General features: G+C 37.2%; 1 protein-coding gene across 12 annotated transcripts in view; it reads right to left on the bottom strand.

Moving 5' to 3' along the window:
* myo18ab (myosin XVIIIA b) overlaps nt 1-20,186 on the bottom strand; it is a 240,629-nt gene that overhangs the window by 99,529 nt on the left and 120,914 nt on the right. For all 12 annotated transcript variants that reach the window (XM_072243294.1, XM_072243295.1, XM_072243304.1 and 9 more), the window contains 4 exons: nt 13,957-14,099; nt 12,140-12,240; nt 10,431-10,494; nt 6,416-6,560 (listed from right to left, as the gene is read on the bottom strand). In XM_072243294.1, coding sequence (XP_072099395.1) covers nt 6,416-6,560; nt 10,431-10,494; nt 12,140-12,240; nt 13,957-14,099 — 453 coding nt within the window. The remainder of the gene's footprint in view (nt 1-6,415; nt 6,561-10,430; nt 10,495-12,139; nt 12,241-13,956; nt 14,100-20,186) is intronic.

The raw sequence follows: 20,186 nt of genomic DNA, 5'->3' as shown, positions 1-20,186 counted from the left end.
GAAAAGCAAAAATCTGCAGATGATAGAATAAACATAGGTCCTGAAAACTGTGGAATTATTGAATTATCTGTTATTAATTTTATAAATTAATTTATAAAACAACACATTATGAAGTAAAAACATTAATAATTCAGATCCTTCATCAGAACTGAAAAGGAGAAAAACAAGCTTAAGTTACTGAGGGGGCAGGACAAAGGCAATGTCTGCAATAGACAATATCTCACATAGAATGCAGACCATACAGTGTATAACGGACATAATGCTTTCAGTGACATTTAGTTAATGGATCAATGAAGGCAGTTAGGGAAGAGAAAAGGAAACAAAGGAATATGCTGAATACAGCAGCCAGTGGAAATCTGAAAGGAACCAAAATACTGAAAAAACATAGCAAATGTGACAACATCTATAGAGCGTAAAACTCAACTAATGTTATAAGTACATCAGAACTAGACAAAGAATATAGATGTACAATAGAACAGTACACACTAGTACTGGCCTGTGATGCCAAATAAATTAAGCTAATGACACCTAATCCCATCCGTCAGCACACGTCCCACATCCCTCCAACTAGTAAATTTGATAAGTCTCAAGAGCTACAATATACTATTTCATGAGCTTTTTTTTTTATTTTCAAGATACAGCGCAAACAGGCCCTTCCAGTCCAATGATTCAGAACGCCCAACAACCCACTTATTTATCCCTAGTCTCATCACAGGACGATTTACAATGACCAATTAAAATACTAACCGGAACATGTTTAGACCATGGGAGGAAACTGGAGCACCTGGGGGAAGCCCTCATGCTCACAGGCAGAACATACAAACTTCTTACAGATGACGCTGGAATTGAACTCCGAACTCTGACGTCCTCAGCAGGAACAGCATGGAGCTAATCGCTACATTACCTTGACGCTGTTAGCGCCACTGTTATGTTGGGCTTTAATGTAACTGTGTAGAATGCCAAAACATAAAAGTCAAACTGGGTGGATAATGCAAGTTAAAGGGAACTAGAAGCCCATTGTTACCTTTACAGACTGAATGGAAGAGTTCTGAAAAGCAGTCATATAATCAATGTTGGTTTCTTCAATTGTAGAAGAGAAAGGAAGCTCAAGGTAATAGACACAACAACGATTTTAAAAAAAGGATGATGACCTTATACAATGGGACTTTTCAGGGAACTTGACAATATTTGAATTTTCATACACCTGATAACCTTAACTTTAGAGGCCGAGAGCTCTGGAAATGTAATAACTAACAATTTGTAAATAAAATCAAAGTGCTGGGAGTATTCAGTTTGGGCAGACCCGAAGAGAGAGAAAACTAAATGGTATTTGAGGATAATAAAACAGTTACTAGATTTCCAGAATTTGTTTGTTTTGTTTGGCTTTTCAACTGTACAAGTGTTTCATGACACCACATTTGGTGTATTACGTGCAGTTCTGGTTGTGCAACTATAAGGAAGGATGTCATTCAGATGGAAACGTGCAGAAGATTCATGAGGATAGCACCAGGATTGGAGCTCGAGTTTTACAGATCCTATAGAGAAGTACATTAAATTATGAGGGGCATAGATAAGGTAGATGACCAACATCTTTTTCCTAAGGTAGGGGAATTTAAAACTAGAGATGGGAAAGATTGAAAGAAATCTGAAAGGAAAACATTTCCACATAGAAGATGGCAGACATTTGGAGCCAGCTGTCAGAGTAAGCTGTAGAAAGGGGTATAATTACAAAAGTTTAAAAGACATTTCCATAGGTAAAATAATGAAAAAAGGTCCAGAAAGGATATGGGCCAAATGCAGGCTCAGATTGGGGTATCATTTGGCATGGATCAGCTGGCCCATAAGATAGTCACAGTCATACTTTATTAATCCCAGGGGAAATTGGTTTTCGTTACAGTTGCTCCATAAATAATAACTAGTAATAGAACCATAAATAGTTAAATAGTAATATGTAAATTATGCCAGTAAATTATGAAATAAGTCCAGGACCAGCTTATTGGCTTAGGATGTCTGACCCTCCAAGGGAGGAGTTGTAATGTTTGATGGCCACAGGCAGGAATGACTTCCTATGACGCTCAGTGCTGCATCTCGATGGGATGAGTCTCTGGCCGAATGTACTCCTGTGCCCACCCAGTACAGTGCTGTTTCAGTGTTGTGTATCTCTATGACTCAAATCCCTAGGATTCATGGTCAGGACACTACATGATGCTGCAGAGATTTGCAGTTCACTCCAATATATTCAACTTCAATGTACTCTAGAGATGAAGGACATCACAGAGAAGGGCAAGATGGATAAGTGGCTTCCAAGGAATCCAGAAACCATGAGTTAATCTGAACTAAATGTTTAAAATGTTTGTCAAAGGAAATTGATTCAAGGTTATTTAGGAGGGAAATCAGTAATCATTTTTTTTACTAACTATATGGGCAGAAAAAATCTGGGTATCCTTCCTACAAAAGATTTGATTCTGAAAACTGGAACTTTCAAGAACTGTCAATAGATTCTTGTTAAATAAATCAAAGGACTGAAAGCTAAGACAGTTAAAATGGATCAGCCACAATCCAACTGAAATAATAAACCCAATTTAATAGCCTGTATGGCCTAATCTAATTCAAATCTAATTTAGCCAAAATAAGTTGGGGTTGGGGGGGAGGGGGGGTCAGATACTTTTGTAGCATTAAAGAAACTAGCTTCTCTAATAATCATAAACTTGTATTCATCTGGGGTTCTGACCACCATTCATAATAACAGTCAATTTTAATAAAATATTTGAAAGTCTGCACCTGCAGTAAAAATGAAGTTATAACATTACAAGCATTAGTTGGTTTTGCAGAATATATTAGATGAATAATTGGTTAACATCAGGGTGAAAGATGAAAGAAAGTTTAAAAACATTCTAGTTCTATGAAGACCAAGGCTATACAGCAAAGTAACAACATTTCAATGAAAACCAGAAAATACAAATCAATGAACAGTTCGTTTACCTTCATCACCATCTGGGTTGCAATGGAACAGCATGCAACATGCAAACAAAAAGAAAGTGTTAGAAGGTAGTTCCATTTTTAAAATTCAGCAGTTAACACACCACCGCAGTTCTAAACATGCAGGATAATGCTTTCCATGGCTAACCACTTTTCCCAGCAATCACATCTACATCAACAGGTTCCCACAAAAAAATATACTGTAGTTGCTAGAATTGATGATTAACATATTAGACCAGGATTTCAGATTGCAGTTCCACATGACAATCAAATTCTAAAACTCAAAATATATTATTGACCATCAAACAATTAAGAGAAAATACATACTGGTCAGAAATCTTCCTTGGCAATTTCAATTGTTAGAGAGCAAAATTGATCAAGCAATGAAGTTAGCACAACTTCTTTAAAAATAAGCCATAACTAACACCTATAAAGTTAATAGAAGCATTGAAAAATGGCCACACATATTGGCCCATACATCATTGTCAACAGCAAAACAATATTGCTTGACATCAGCTTCCAAGATAGCATGCTAAATCTTTGCAAGAAGCTGTGTTGTTGGTTTCTTTATCCCAACATTCATTTTGGCAGTAATTTATAGTAACTGTGACATCCAAGAACAATGAAATCATCCACATCTGAGCAGTGAAATAAGCTAAAGAATTATCAGACAATAAAGCATGCAGCAAAAGAATGTAATTAACTTTTAATTATTTTAAAGAAAAGGAAGTAAAGAGATATACACACATGATTGAAGTAAAGTAAAATATTTAAAAATAAAACAGTAAAATTTTATTCAGATTCATTCAGGAAAGCTTATTATCCTCATTGTTTCATAATAGTGCACATTCATTAAATCATTGATATTATATTGATTGCATCTGTAAAGAATGCAAAAGGACGTGATGTATGTAGGGGGGCATGGGAGTCCTCAATACAAATTTCAAATTTCCACATTTAGCTTTACATATAGAGAAGACAGAAGCTGCTTTACATTACACACTAATGACAGCAAGTACCCTCAATTTCAGCCTCATTACAACCACAAATTCAAAGATAATAACATTGTAGTTCAAAAAATGCAACTGTGTTTAGTTTTTACCTATTTGAAACCTATTTGAAGAAAAAATAAATGCATAACATATAGTTTAATATACCAAAAATTAAAAATACACTAAAATTATTATTCACTGTTGAGCAGTAAATGCAGTGTGAGGGCCACAAATGGCTTTGAAGAATGAGGAGAAAATTGGACAATGTATGTACAAGGTTTCAAAGATCTTTCTATCAAATTATATGATCAAATAACCATGGATTAAATGAAAACCCTTAAAACACTTTGTTGCAGTGCCATCTTGTGGGGGAATTACATAATAACAAAAGTAGCTTCAGGAGATATCTTTCTCACTTCAAGTGACTGCAATATTTCAAGATGCTTCTCCCTAGCTTTCCTTTTTGAAAATCAGTACACACGTACCCATATACTTCTACATTACTGCAGTCCAGAACCTTAACCAGGTCAGCAATTCTCATTAAAGCATAGGCAGCAGATTAGCTTATTCACCATTTAATTAGATTATTGCTAATCAACAACCATCTTTGTTTATTTAGCAGCTTTTTATTATAAATTCTACAGATGCTGGAAATCAAGAATAACGCATATAAAATGCAGGAGAAACCCAGCAGGGACAGTGGTCCCCAACCTCCAGACCGCGGACCACTACCAGGCCTCGGAGCATGCAGGGGTGCAGCGGTATCCGGAGCGCACCCAGCACATCTTTAAGAAAAAAGCCGAAATAAACAAGCTAATTAATCAGGTGCCGCCCAGCACGTAAATGTCGGCCCAGATCAGAGGCGATTGCCGATTGCGTCATCAAGTATCAATATGAATTATCAGCTTCTATTTTCTTAGAAATACTTCCCTTTCAGTAGCGCATTGAAGATTTCTGAAACTTACTAAAGATATTTGATCAACGTCAACACTAGTGCTATTTTGTCTTGAACATTTTAAACAGAACCTGCCATAAATCTTTTTAGTCCTATTTCACTCTTCCCCGATAAGAAGAAATAATTTGAAAAATCTCTATTCATTTATATTTGGAAAAATATAATAAATCAATTTTTTGTAGGATTCATTCCTTTTTAAAAATTGTTTAAAGCTTAAATTTAAAAAACTAAATTGTGAATACAAGTCCACGTTAAAATATTTAATTGAAGGGCTGAGATAGGTTAACTTCCAGCACAAGATTTTTTTTGTGTGTGGATAACAATTGGGAACTATATTACAGGAACTACATAATTAAAGAAAATATTAATTTTGAGCTACTTAAAATAAGGGTGAGCCACTGCTCACTCAAAAGCAGAAAGTCTTTTTTAGGGACTTTGACCAAATGACACATCCTTAATAACTGAAGTTTAGCAATACCGTGACCAGCTTGTCCATTGCATTAAAATTGAGGGGTTTTTTGTTCCAATTGTGTTCTTTCTAATAAAAGATCTGTTTGTTTTTCTTGTTATTTTTGAATGAGCAAACTAACAGACAACTGTTATCCAGAAAATAAATAGTATAAGTGTTGCTTATCTTTAGCCTGTGTTACTGAAAATTAACTTCTGAGTAAATCATGCTTGTGACCTTTCCAGAATCCAATCAGGTAAATCATTAAATTTGACAGAATCAGAATCCAGTTTATTACTACTGTCTGATATGATGTGAAATTTACTATTTTGCAGCAAGAGTATAGTGGAAAGACAAAAAATAACTATAAATTACAAAGTAAACAAACAGTAGAAAATGGGAAAATTAAACCATTCAGAAATCTATGACAGCTGGTGTGGGGGGGGGGAAGAACAACTACTTTTAAAGAAAAAACAACACAATTTATGCATCAATAATGTCTATCGTGGACTTGTATCTTTTCTCTCTTCTCTGATCCAATCTCTCGTCAGCACTGTGACCAAGCTGTCCACCTTTACTGTTATTCATCTCCCCCAGAGATCATGCCATGTATTCATGTGATGTTCTTACTGACTCTACTCCATTCACCCACCTTGGCTATTAATAGACTATGGCTGATTCAATAATTATACCACCCAAGTGCACCACCAACCACCACTCCACCAATCCTCTGCCAACATGGCAAAACTGGTCGATTCCTCCTCTACCCAACCTCGGCAAAAAACTGGCTAATTCAACTGTCACCATAAAATCTGTCCTATATCCTGCACCCATTCCAACCACAATCCCAACCACCAAAGAACTGGCTGTTCATTCTAATATAAGAGAAGACTGGTCAATGTCCAGTCTTCCATATTTCCTCAATGCTCGTCCAACTGCGTCATTAAATAATATGATGATGAAATACCTGCCAAGTAAATGGTACTAAAATAGACCAAAGTAAAACTAAACTATCAAACCTTAATGAGTTCAACCAAATACCTTTCGTGGCACCTGCCGCCCCCAAGTGATAAATGGCACCCAGGATGTGCCAAAAAGCTTTCTGTTCTTCATTTGAAATCCCAAGCACCTTCAAAGCAGCCTGAAGTTTGTTAAATTGCTGAGCTGCCTTTTGTTTTTCTTCTGGCTGTAAAGACAATTAAAACAAATTAATAACTGACTAATGGATTACATAATAAATAAAATCATTATCACATATTTTCAGTTCATCTACTATAATATAAAGCTAATTAAAACTGTTTACCATAGTAGAGTACATCAGTATCTAATGTGCTCAGTCACAGAACAGAAAGATGAGTTAACTGCTTATCGTCATTGAAGTTATCATCTAGCGAAGTGATAATTTAAATACATGAAATGACAGCAATCTGACAACCAACTGGTCTTACCATATGATTAAATCTTCATTAACTAGTTTGTTACCCATCATTCTCTCTTCTCCTTTCTCTGGCCAGGCAGAAGAATGCAAACGCATGCCACTAAACTCAAAGACAGCTCCACATTTCTCATATATATTGCTAAATAATGAACTCTTGAACCCTTGATCTCCCAATTTACCTTATTGTGGCCCTTGTACTTTATTTGTTTATCTGCAGTGCACTTTCTCTGTAATTGCTACACTATATTCTGCCTTTGTTTTCTTTTTGTAACCTTGATACAATTATGTATGGTATGGTCTGTCTGGATGGCACACAAAACAAGAGCTTTTCACTGCACCCTGCTGCATGTGACAATAATAAACAATAACAAGTTCAGTCAGAAGTACCAAGTGGATTATCTAACTTGGCTTGCTCTTGAGATTTGGATCATTGCAGAGACATATTTTTGTTAGGACTTAAGCAATAGATTCCATCCTCATGATAGCAAGAAACAGCTGAGAGTTTTGATTACAGCAAAGACTATGAGACCAAAAATAAATTCCTGTCTGATGATCAAAACTTGCACTCATAGACTATCGGCATCTCTGAGGAATTCCAATAAAGTTACACTAACGTCTTCTGACAACAGGACATATGCACAAGTAAGTGTTGATCACAGAAAAGAGGAGGAACCCAAACCTGATAATTTGGCAAAAAGAGGTGAACGCAAAGATAAGTTTCTGGTAAGTTCCTATCTTGCTTCATCTATTAGTATATATGTAGTTAGTGTAGTGAGAATGGTCCAGGGTCAGTGGTATGTTCTTCGGGGTACAAATTGCAATGGGAGATAGAAAGGGCCAGTTTGAAGGACAATGTTAAGATTGTCAGGAGGGATTTCAATATGCAGGCAGATTGTGAAAATCAGATTGGTGCTGGATTGTAAGAGAAGGAAATTGTTGTATGTCTACAAGATGGCTTTTTAGAGCAGCTTGTGGTTGAGCCCACCAGGGAAAATACAGTTCTGGATTGGATGTTGTGCAATGAACCAGATTTGATTAGGGAGCTTAAGGCAAATGAACCCTTAGGAGTCAGTGATCATAATATGACAGAATTTACCCTTCAATTTGAGAAGGAGAAGCTAAATCAGATATGTCAGTATTACAGTGGAGGAAAGGGAACTAGAGGCATGAGAGAGAGAGGAGCTGGACTGGAGGGGAACATGAGCAGGGATGATGGCAGAACAGCAATGGCTGGTGTTTCTGGGAGCAAGTCAGAAGGTGCAGGACAGATACATCCCAAAAAAAAAAGTATTCTAAAGGGAGGATGAGACATCCTTAGATTATGTTGGTTGTTAATTCAAATTACGCATTTCATAGCAAGTTTTGATGTACATGTGATAAATAAATTAATCTGAATTAAGTCTCATTATCTATTCTTGACATTCAATGCCATTAGCATGACCAAATATCATCAGTGCCATGGGATGCATCATTGAGCAGAAACTCAAAAGGATCAGCTGCATAAACACTGTGATGATAAAAAAAAAGGACATTAGTTGAGTATACTGGAGCAAATGACTCACATCCTAATACCCTAAAGCTTTGCCACCATTTACAAGACCACAAGTCAGAAGCTTGATGAAATATTCTTCACTTGACTAGATGAAAGCAGCTCCACTAGTCTCAAGGGAGTCAAAACTATCTAAAAAAAAACTGAAAACATACTTTGCTCATCATCTAAATAACCAAAGAGCATCAGAAATGTGCTTTGAACTATTTCTTTTCTACAGCAAATATTCAAATGCAGTGGATTCCAGTTAATTGGGCCATCAGTTAATTGGGACAGCAGCTTATTTGGGACAAAGAACAAAAGCTAATCCGGTTTAAGACGGCGCTACCAAAGATATATGACAGCTCATTGATAGTTCGGAAGGCAAGAGACTCAACTAAAAACATTACTTATAACATCTTTTCTGAGGCAAATTGTGATGAACTATCTCCACAGACAGTAAGGAGGCAGGTGGAAGTGAGGCAATTTTGGACGACAAGCCGTGCTGGGGCATTGCGAGGTGCTGTGTGTTCGAGCTGGGGCTACAGTTGGAGTTCATATCGCTGTTGGAGATAGAGTGAGTAATTTGGAGAGGAACCGATGCAGAAGAGTTTCAATCCCCCTCCATCTAATCCGGATGCAAGGTTGGATTTCTCCAAGCACTAAGTCAATTTGGTGAGATCGAGAATGGCTTTGGGCTGGGCAGCCCAAGCGTATCATGGCAATGGGGTCCGGGTCCTAGAGCGAGAACCATATGGTTGGACAACTTTAATGCCGGCACAGATAGACTGAAAGCCCGAATGCTGGGAACAGAGGTGAGGGTTGGGCTGATTTTGCTCGCTATTCCACGAATGTTCATTCTTCCTCCAAGACCGTGAACTGATCCAGATGCTCTGTGTTTTTGCCCCGCTGGTGTGATGAATTGAGGCCGAAGCTGGGGCCTACTCCACACTGCTCCAGGAGCGGATCTGGGGACTCAGTCTGGTTTGGAATGCTGTTAGCTTACTTCTATTGTTTGCATGATCTATATATTTTTTTCTCTTTCTCTGCAGAGTCTTTTTTTTAAATTGGGTTATTTGAGTTTCTTGCTTTGTGGCTGCTTGTAGGCAGACAAATCTCAAGGTGTATAATTTATACATTCTTTGGTAATAAATGTGCTTTGAACTTTTTGAATCTAATCAAGAAAATAGCCAGGATTGCCTTTGTTTATTTGGGGCACCATGCCACGTAATTGGGGCAGAAGACTGTTGTGAAACTAGCGTCAGTCGCATGCACTTGCATGGCTGTTAGACACTACACCATGCTTTGAGTAAACAGCGCCAGTTGCACTACACCATGCTTTGAGTAAACAGCGCCAGTTGCAAATGTTCAAAAAGCAGTGATTTTTTTTCCTCACTGGTAGTTGGCAAGAAATAAGCAGTAAGACAATTCAGAATCTTTTTCACTCTCTGCGGATTCAAGCATTCAGGCTTGGAGATGCCAGAAATGGCCGGAAGTGAAAATGAAATGATTTAATTATTTTTACAAATTAGGAAGTACAAGGAATTTGAAGGTATCAGCAATCTTCTTGAATGTTAGAATGAAAATGAGGATTTGGAGGATGCAACTGTTGACAGCATTGTATGAAAGCAGTCCATTATGTGCACTACAAGTCTGTGCTCATTTTGTTCATTTACAGTCAAAATAATGCAACACGAATTAAATTCTCCGCTGATAAGTATTAGAAACTAATACACAGTTTTATAGTATTGTAGTAGTGGTGGTAGTGTTCTAATTTGTACTGCATATGACTTAAATACATAATTTGTTATTCAGTTTGTCTTTTTTTTTAAAAAAAGTATACCTTTTTAACTATTTTCGTGACACTTTAGCTAATTGGGGCAGCCGCTTAATCAGGTCAAAATGCACTGATTCCAGTGGGTCCCAATTAACAGGAATCAACTGTACATAAAGCAGAAATCTTCCATGAATTTCATGCCATTTTACAATCATATGAGTAATTGTTTAATCAAGTAACTTAGAGGAATTTTGGCTAACAAACATCACAGAAGATTACATTTAAACAAATCAACTCTAAAGTCTAAAGATACCTTTAATAAAGGTGAAATTTCAAAAGCATGGTTTTCTGCAAAATGATTCAAATGAAGTTCTGTTCTGTAAATAGCAAAAATAGGAAAACAGTTGTATGTAATACATAAAGTTAGCAGCAAGCAGTCACTTTTAACTTTTAGTGGTAGTGCAAAACATGTAAATTCAGATTCATATCATACACAACCCATTTTTTGCTTTTCATTAAACTTCAACACAAGTCAACACGAATGCTTGTGCAGTCATCAATTTTCAGGTTTTGCTTTTAAGATTCACAGTACTTATTACTTTAGCAACAAAGTACTGAACATAAATGGCAATGGTAATTGAATTACTTTACATGATGCAAAAATATCTGAAATTGAACAGTCGGGTCTAATTCCCAGGAAGTCTTTTTGTTATTTAGAAAAGATACTTGTTCCAGAGCTTCTGGATGGTTGATAAATTTATCTAGCAATTCACTGAGCCATTAAGACCCGCAAGTTCACTAGATATGTAGTTGACAGTGAAATTGACTTCAATTTTATAGGTTAAGAGGAGAAAAATTGAATATAATACCCATTCTTGATTACTTTCCTACAAGATGAGCAAAATCGTGGATGTTTGGTAAGTTAGACTCCTTTGTAGTCAAGTTAACACATTTTCAGTGTACACCTGGTATGATACAGGCATTACTAAAAGCCATGATGCAAAATAAAATTGTAGGTGCTGGAAATCCATATAGTTGAGCAGCATTTATGAGAGAATCAGGTTCAGGTTTTTATCACCGACATATGTCATGAAATTGGTAGTACAGCTCAATAGAACAATCTACCATGAGTTACAATAAGATGATGGAGACAGAGAAACAGAAAGAATTAAATAAGATCACTCCCAAAAGCAGAGTGTAAGCCGGTGTAATTGAGAAGGGTATGGGAATCTGTGGGCTGAAATGGATCAAGCTCTGTAAGGTGGCAGGAGGCATTTACTGGTACCCACAGTATCTCCTTTTCCTTTCCAAATTAACTTGGAAGTCTATGGATATTTGTGACTGGAGAAAAGACCATCTATCTGGCACTAATAGTTATAAATGAAGTAGTACATTGATCAGATTATCCTTAAAGATTAATGACTTCTGCAGCTACAAAAGCTTTGTCTTGTTTGAGGGATACCTTGCTTGAGAAATAAAGAATGAGCAATCTGGAATCTAATAAACAACAAGTTCCAGTTATCAGCTAAAAACAAACTTACACTGTCTGGAGGGTTTCCAAAGAACAATACAACACAGCTCAAAGAAATTATACAGTTGTACAGTATATTACTGGAAGAATAATCATGACCTAGGAATATCAACAGCAACTGCTTCTGTTTGTATTGTGTCTTTGAAGGAGTGAAGCAACCCAAGGCAATAGTGTTATTACAGAAAATTCACCTGGAGCTGTTTTAAAGAACTGGATCAGTAATCAATTGACCTAGATAATTATCTGGAGAAATAAGTTGAAATTTCAAACACAATATCTGGGAAATTTAACATCAGTCAATTAACTTAAAATGGCCCATGCAAATTAATGAACAATATCAAATCACTCTTCAAAAATCTCAAGAATATAGCTGAATCAACTACCCAGCTAGATTATTTTTAAAATAACAAAATTACAAATAAAACAAACAAACCATACTTTAAAAGCTACAAACGCAGATCAAACCAAGCTTTTAAAAAGTACTATTGTACCTTAGAGTGTTGTCGGCACCAGCCATTAGATAATAGAACACATTGAAAGTCCCTTCACTTCCCGGATGTTTGGATACCCTGACCTTTTCCAAAAGCATAGTCTGTAAAAAGAGAACAAGGCCTAAATTATCAGAATTTTATGAATATTAAACAGGTCTATTGAATTAATTCAGTAGAAACCACATTCACCAATCTTAGCACATCAAAATGAATTTGAAACACATACTATTTGAATGCAAAACTGTAACACTAACAGGTATGACTTCTCAAAACAACATAGAATCTATTCAAAGTTTTCTCGCAAGAGTGCTTTATGGAACATGCCCTTCTGTGTAAATGTAATCTACATTCATTCATAATTTAAAAGGACATAACTGGCCATTAATACAGAAACACTAACATTTCTAATACTTTGCTAGAGGTGAAAAGAAAATGATTGAACAGAATGAAGGAATTAACTCATATCATAGATAGAGATATCGAAGGTCATGATCGAAAGGTAGACCAGAATTTACTGAAGAGGCAAAGGAAGATAATAGAAATGAAATGCCAGAATTCGGAGATTGCACCATGAATACCAGAATGACACAAATTCAAGAATTCAACAATCATTGGTACAATGGGGAAAATAAATTAGGGCTCTTTGTAGAGATCAAAAGGCCCATTACCAATGAGGGACTTAAGTCTAATGTAAGGAATCTCAAAGTATCAGCAAGGAAAGGGATTATGAGAAAACAAGGTTGTGCAGGACAGAACACAGATGCTAGTACACCAGATCAATATGAATTCACTGTAATTCCACCAATACATAAAAGTCTTCCTGCAATTTTACAAGGTATTAAATGCGCAACAGAAATATAAAATAGGGTTGGATCAATTTTCAAAGATTTTAATTGAGCAGAATTTGAAGTCAACAGCAAGTTAACTGCACTTACCCATGAGCTACAAGTGGAAAATGCGCTTTCCATGTGCAGTTCCCAAGTAAAAACCTGATGAAAGCTACTATATTTACTCAGTGGCCACTTTATTAGGCAACTCCTACATATGTTTATGTTTGTGGTTCAATGGGTTGTGCATTCAGAGATGCACTTCAGCACATCACTGTTGTAATGCATGGTTATTTGAGTTACTGTCACCTTCCTGTCAGCTTGAACTATTCTCTCTGACCTCTCTAACTAATAAGGTATTATTGCCCACAGAACAGCCGCTCACTGGATGTTTGTTTTTTTGTTTTCCACACCATTCTCTGTAAACTCAGACTGTTGTGTGTGAAAATCCTAGATCAGCTGTTTTGAGAGACTCAAACCATCAACAATCATTCCACAGTTAAAATCACTTAGATCACAGCACAAGCCATAGAAAATTACTATAAATTACAATAAGAAATAAAATAAATAAATAGTGTAAAAGAGGAATAGTGAAGAAAGTGTTCATGGACTATTCAGAAATCTAATGGCACAGGTTATGAAGTTCTTCCTAAAAACTGAGTGTACATCTTTAGGCTCCTGTACTTCCTCCTGGTGGTAGTAAAGATAAGAGGACATATCCTGAATTTAGTGATTATTCTCCACATTTTGCTTTATATGCACTGACTGCTTGAGACAAAGAAATTTTGGGCTCTATCAATAAACACAAGAAATTCAGTGCACAAGTTGACAAATAGCTGTCAGTTGGTTTGATACTTTCATGCAAATATGTATTTATCAAAATCCAGAATTTGCTAGCATTTCACAGAAATTCCAGCATTTTCTAGTAAAATTATGCTGTGTATTTTCCAACATGGGTACTATAAGAGAAAAAGATTTTACATTCCTCACCTGTATAGAAGCTGAAGCCACCTGGCCAGCCTGATCAAAGTCAAGTGAGATGATCTCCGAGAAACGTGTGGCATTGGTATTCATACTTGTTGAGGTATTGCCGAAAGCTTCCAAAACAGAATATACCGCCTGCCATTTCTCAACTTCACATTCCAAAACATAAGAGAAATTAGAGAAAATTAAGAGGTGAAATACTGTGAAGTACAGTAATTTGCCACTAACCATGTTATTGTTTCAATTCAATCAATAGTTACTAAAAGAATTTGGAAGTGTCTGGTTCCCTATTTCATTGAGCAATGCTAGTATTATGGAACTTATGAACAAGATTTTTATTGATTACGCAAAAGTTTAATGCATTATACAGAATTAGGTAATCTGAACCATGTATATCAATCTAGAATCATATACTATTGAGAAAATCTAGTATGAGAAAAGTAAACAGTAATAGCTCACTGGTGTCTTCCTACTTGCCATTCTCAAAACATCAAGTTCCACTTTAAAATCTAAAGCTAACAATGGGTAAAAACATCTGCTATTTGCTATTGGACCTAAATACTGAGTCCCAAGGCAAATCATTCCCTAAATTGCTAATTTCAGAAAATCTGACCTGGAAAATGACTTATCTTTATTCAGCTCATCCAAAGCTATGGCACCATTTCACCTAATTCATGTCAGATAAAATTTGAGAATTTATTTCTCAACGGCAATGTAATTATATTTTCTAAGGGTAATGACAGCATAAAAACAGATATAAAATAAGGTCACGAGAATCAGGACCAGGAGTAAGTATCCAGCCCTTCAAGCCTTCTCCATCTTCAAGATCATAACTGATCCCTATCTTAGCCTCAATTTTTCTGCAGAATTCCCATACCCCTAGATTCCTACATATTCAGATATCTCTTGATCTTCTTTTTGAATGAACTCAATCTTTATAGCCTGTTGGGACTGAGAATTCCAAACGTTTGCCACTCTCTGAGTGAAGAAGTTTCTCATCATCATAGCTTCAGATAGTCTGGTCCTTATATAGCATTAGACTTTCCAGCAGAGCAAATATCCTCTCTACATCCACACTCTGAAATTCTTAAGAAGTTTGTAAGTTTCAATGAGATCAGTTAAAATCTACTAAATTCTGCTATTACAGTCCTTACCTACGCACACTCTTCTCATCCAGTAACTCAAGAACCAATCTGGTGAACCTTCATTATACTCCCTCTATAACAGGGGGTCCTTAATCTTTTTTTATGCCATGGACCCCTCTGGCAGTCTGATGAAGCCTATGGACCCCTTCTCAGAATAATGTATTTAAATATATTTAAATAAGTCAACGAGACTTGGAAGAGCAAATCTGCAGAGAGATAGCAGGCAACTGCAGGAAACATAAAGTTGTGGCGGTAGGGGATTTTAATTTTCCATACATTGATTGGGACTCCCATACTGTTAGGGGTCTAGATGGTTTACAGTTTGTAAAATGTGTTCAGGAAAGTTTTCTAAATCAATATATAGAGGGACCAACTAGAGGGGATGCAATATTAGATCTCCTGTTAGGAAACCAGTTAGGACAAGTGACGGAAGTCTGTGCAGGGGAGCACTTTGGTTCCAGTGATCATAACACCATTAGTTTCAATTTGATCATGGACAAGGATAGATCTGGTCCTAGGGTTGAGGTTCTGAAATGGAAGAAGGCCAAATTTGAAGAAATGAGAAAGGATCTAAAAAGCATGGATTGGGACAGGTTGTTCTCTGGCAAAGGTGTGATTGGTAGGTGGGAAGCCTTCAAAGGGGAACTTTTGAGAGTGCAGAATTTGTATGTTCCTGTCAGAATTAAAGGCAAATTGAATAGGAATAAGGAACTTTGGTTCTCAAGGGATATTGCAACTCTGATAAAGAAGAAGAGGGAGTTGTATGAAATGTATAGGAAACAGGGAGTAAATCAGGTGCTTGAGGAGTATAAGAAGTGCAAGAAAATACTTAAGAAAGTAATCAGGAGGGCTAAAAGAAGAAATGAGGTTGCCTTGGCAGTCAAAGTGAAGGATAATCCAAAGAGCTTTTACAGGTATATTAAGAGCAAAAGGATTGTAAGGGATAAAATTGGTCCTCTTGAAGATCAGAGTGGTCGGCTATGTACGGAACCAAAGGAAATGGGGGAGATCTTAAATAGGTTTTTTGTGTCTGTATTTACTAAGGAAACTGGCATGAAGTCTATGGAATTGAGGGAATCAAGCAGTGAGATCATGGAAACTGTACAGATTGAAAAGGAGGAGGTGCTTGCTGTCTTGAGGAAAATTAAAGTGGATAAATCCCCGGGACCTGACAGAGTGTTCTCTCGGACCTTGAAGGAGACTAGTGTTGAAATTGCGGGGGCCCTGGCAGAAATATTTAAAATGTCGCTGTCTACGGGTGAGGTGCCGGAGGATTGGAGAGTGGCTCATGTTGTTCCGTTGTTTAAAAAAGGATCGAAAAGTAATTCTGGAAATTATAGGCCAGTGAGTTTAACGTCGGTAGTTGGTAAGTTATTGGAGGGAGTACTAGGAGACAGAATCTACAAGCATTTGGATAGACAGGGACAGAGAGAGTCAACATGGCTTTGTGCGTGGTAGGTCATGTTTGACCAATCTATTGGAGTTTTTTGAGGAGGTTACCAGGAAAGTGGATGAAGGGAAGGCAGTGGATATTGTCTACATGGATTTCAGTAAGGCCTTTGACAAGGTCCCACATGGGAGGTTAGTTAGGAAAATTCAGTCGCTAGGTATGCATGGAGAGGTGGTAAATTGGATTAGACATCGGCTCAATGGAAGAAGCCAAAGAGTGGTAGTGGAGAATTGCTTCTCTGAGTGGAGGCCTGTGACTAGTGGTGTGCCACAGGGACAGGTGCTGGGTCCATTGTTATTTGTCATCTATATCAATGATCTGGATGATAATGTGGTAAATTGGATCAGCAAATTTGCTGATGATACAAAGATTGGAGGTGTAGTAGACAGTGAGGAAGGTTTTCAGAGCCTGCAGAGGGACTTGGACCAGCTGGAAAAATGGGCTGAAAAATGGCAGATGGAGATTAATACAGACAAGTGTGAGGTATTGCACGTTGGAAGGACAAACCAAGGTAGAACATACAGGGTTAATGGTAAGGCAGTGCAGTAGAACAGAGGGATCTGGGAATACAGATACAAAATTCCCTAAAAGTGGCGTCACAAGTAGATAGGGTCGTAAAGAGAGCTTTTGGTACATTGGCCTTTATTAATCAAAGTATTGAGTATAAGAGCTGGAATGTTATGATGAGGTTGTATAAGGCATTGGTGAGGCCAAATCTGGAGTATTGTGTTCAGTTTTGGTCACCAAATTACAGGAAGGATATAAATAAGGTTGAAAGAGTGCAGAGAAGGTTTACAAGGATGTTGCCAGGACTTGAGAAACTCAGTTACAGAGAAAGGTTGAATAGGTTAGGACTTTATTCCCTGGAGCGTAGAAGAATGAGGGGAGATTTGATAGAGGTATATAAAATTATGATGGGTATAGATTGAGTGAATGCAAGCAGGCTTTTTCCACTGAGGCAAGGGGAGAAGAAAACCAGAGGACATGGGTCAAGGGTGAGGGGGGAAAAGTTTAAAGGGAACATTAGTGGGGGCTTCTTCACACAGAGAGTGGTGGGAGTATGGAATGAGCTGCCAGATGAGGTGGTAAATGCGGGTTCTTTTTTAACATTTAAGAATAAATTGGACAGATACATGGATGGGAGGTGTATGGAGGGATATGGTCCGTGTGCAGGTCAGTGGGACTAGGCAGAAAATGGTTCGGCACAGCCAAGAAGGGCCAAAAGGCCTGTTTCTGTGCTGTAGTTTCTATGGTTTCTATATAAAATACACAGGATTACAAAAGAAACCAATTATATTGGAATAGTTATCAAAATATTTTAAAAACGAATTTGTCATGTGGTAGTGATGAATAGTGATAGTAAATGATATTTTGAGATATTTGTAACAACTGAAAAGTGACAAGAAAATATCTGTGATTTCTATTGGTGTCCAAGTCACAAGTACTGCGAAATACTACTGTGGTTTGTTGCCTACATTCATAATTGAAGGAAATGCTGAATTTCAGTTAGAGGTTAGTAAAAATAAAGAGGTAAGTGTTTTCCAAGTTCCCAGCCCAAGATGTCTGTGGACTCCAGGTTTGGAACTCTTGCTCTATATCAAGCATTTCCTTTTAATTAAGGAGAGTAAATAATGGTGTATAGTCTCACCAAGGCCCTGCATAATTGCTATCAGGACACAGTTGAAAGGAAATATCTCCACCCATAATTTTTGTAAAGGGTGTGAGTGCAGATTTTTAGATATTAAGATAAACAAGCGACTGAGATTTATGCAGAAGAGGTGAGGTAAGAATATCAGTAACAATCTTTCTGAAAAATGGAGCTGACACCAAGAGCCAAATAGCCTATTACTGCTTCTCTTTCTTATGTTCTCTTCCATATATAGATTGCAGTCATTCAAACTGGCACTTCATTACTATCTTCTAAAATGAATTCAGGAAAGGGCAGTGCAACATATTGTTCTTCATAGCAATGCTCATCTTGTAAATATATGTTTACACTATTGCCAAAGTCTAGAAAACAAGGAAGATAATATTGATCAAAGAATAAACCTTCATCACATGAAAGGAAGAAACTCTCTGCATTTCTTTAACTACCTCCAAGACATTTTTTGCATTTATTAGTTTTATGTTTAAAATGAAATGTCAGGCTTGAGTCTATTCTCAAGTACCTCATTTACACAGATCCTACACTAATCCCACTTTCTAATCTCACACGTCTTTCTCAATCCAACTCCACCCCTTGCAGTATCTACCACTTGCTGGGGATAATTTACCAACCTGCCTTTGGGATGTCAGAGGAAACCAGAGTACCTAGGGGAAAACCACAGGGTCACATGCAAACTCCAAACAGAGAGCGCCAGAGATCAAGATTGAACCTGGGTTATTCGTGCTGTGAGGCAGCGGCTCTATTGGCTCTGCTACCATGCTGTGATTACTGTACTACTAAAATCAGCATATTATTAAAAATCTGATTAATTGCTCAGAATTTCAACAGACAGCATCTTGAATACAGTTAGAAAATAGCCTCTTCTGTCTGGTATTATTTTGGTTCAATGGACAAAATTCCAAAAAGAATGTCTTGACACTGTGCTACAGCTAATAGAGCCATTGTCCCACAGCACCAACATCCTGTGTTCAATTCTGGCCTTGGGTGGTGTCTATGAGGAGTCAGTACGTTCTCACTGTGACCACATGCATTTCCTCTGGGTGCTTTGTTTTCCTCCCACATTCCAAAGATTGCTTCTGGTACAAAGGTGAGTGGCAGAATGTGGGGGAGTTCATGAGAGTGTCGGGAGAATTTAAAAAAGTATTAACGGAAGGATTATTGTAGGATTACTGTAAATGGGCGGTTGATGATCAGTGCAAATTCTGTGGGCCAAAGAGCCTGTTCCCAGGCTTTCCCTCTCTATAACTGGGACATTGTCTTAAGCTGTTTTTATAGAATAATGAGATTTCCACCCCATAGTATGATTGTACTTCCACATTTATCCAGGCTGCTGATAGAATTATCAAACTAATATTTCTTAAAATTTGCTCTTAATGATCACTTCTAAAGTTTTACAATGGCACTGATGCAAGATTAATGTATGCAATGCTACATACAAACCCCATTTCCAGAAAAGTTGGGATATTTTCCGAAATGCAATAAAAACAAAAATCTGTGATATGTTAATTCACATGAACCTTTATTTAACTGAGAAAAGTACAAGGAAAAGATTTTCAATCGTTTTACTAACCAACTTAATTGTATTTTGTAAACATACACAAATTTAGAATTTGATGGCTGCAACACACTCAACAAAAGTTTAAGATTAACAAAAAAATAAGATTGATAAGTGCACAGAAAAGTCATGCTACCGTGACAATTATAGCCATCTGGGCTCCGGAGTACTTTGGAAAACCATCGTCACTCAACACAGTCCGTCGCTGCATCCAGAAATGCAACTTGAAACTGTATTACACATGGAGGAAGCCATACATCAACTCTGTGCAGAAACGCCAGCATGTTCTCTGGGCCCGAGCTCATCTCAGATGGACAGAAAGACTATGGAACCGTGTGCTGTGGTCAGCTGAGTCCACATTTCAGCTAGTTTTCGGAAAAAACAGGCGTCGAGTTCTCCGTGCCAAAGATGAAAACGACC

Source organism: Mobula birostris, chromosome 25 (genome assembly GCF_030028105.1).
Source record: "Mobula birostris isolate sMobBir1 chromosome 25, sMobBir1.hap1, whole genome shotgun sequence".
In the NCBI taxonomy this organism is placed as follows: domain Eukaryota; kingdom Metazoa; phylum Chordata; class Chondrichthyes; order Myliobatiformes; family Myliobatidae; genus Mobula; species Mobula birostris.
The sequence above is the reverse complement of the archived record's forward strand: the minus strand, read 5'-3'. Positions and strand labels throughout refer to the sequence as shown.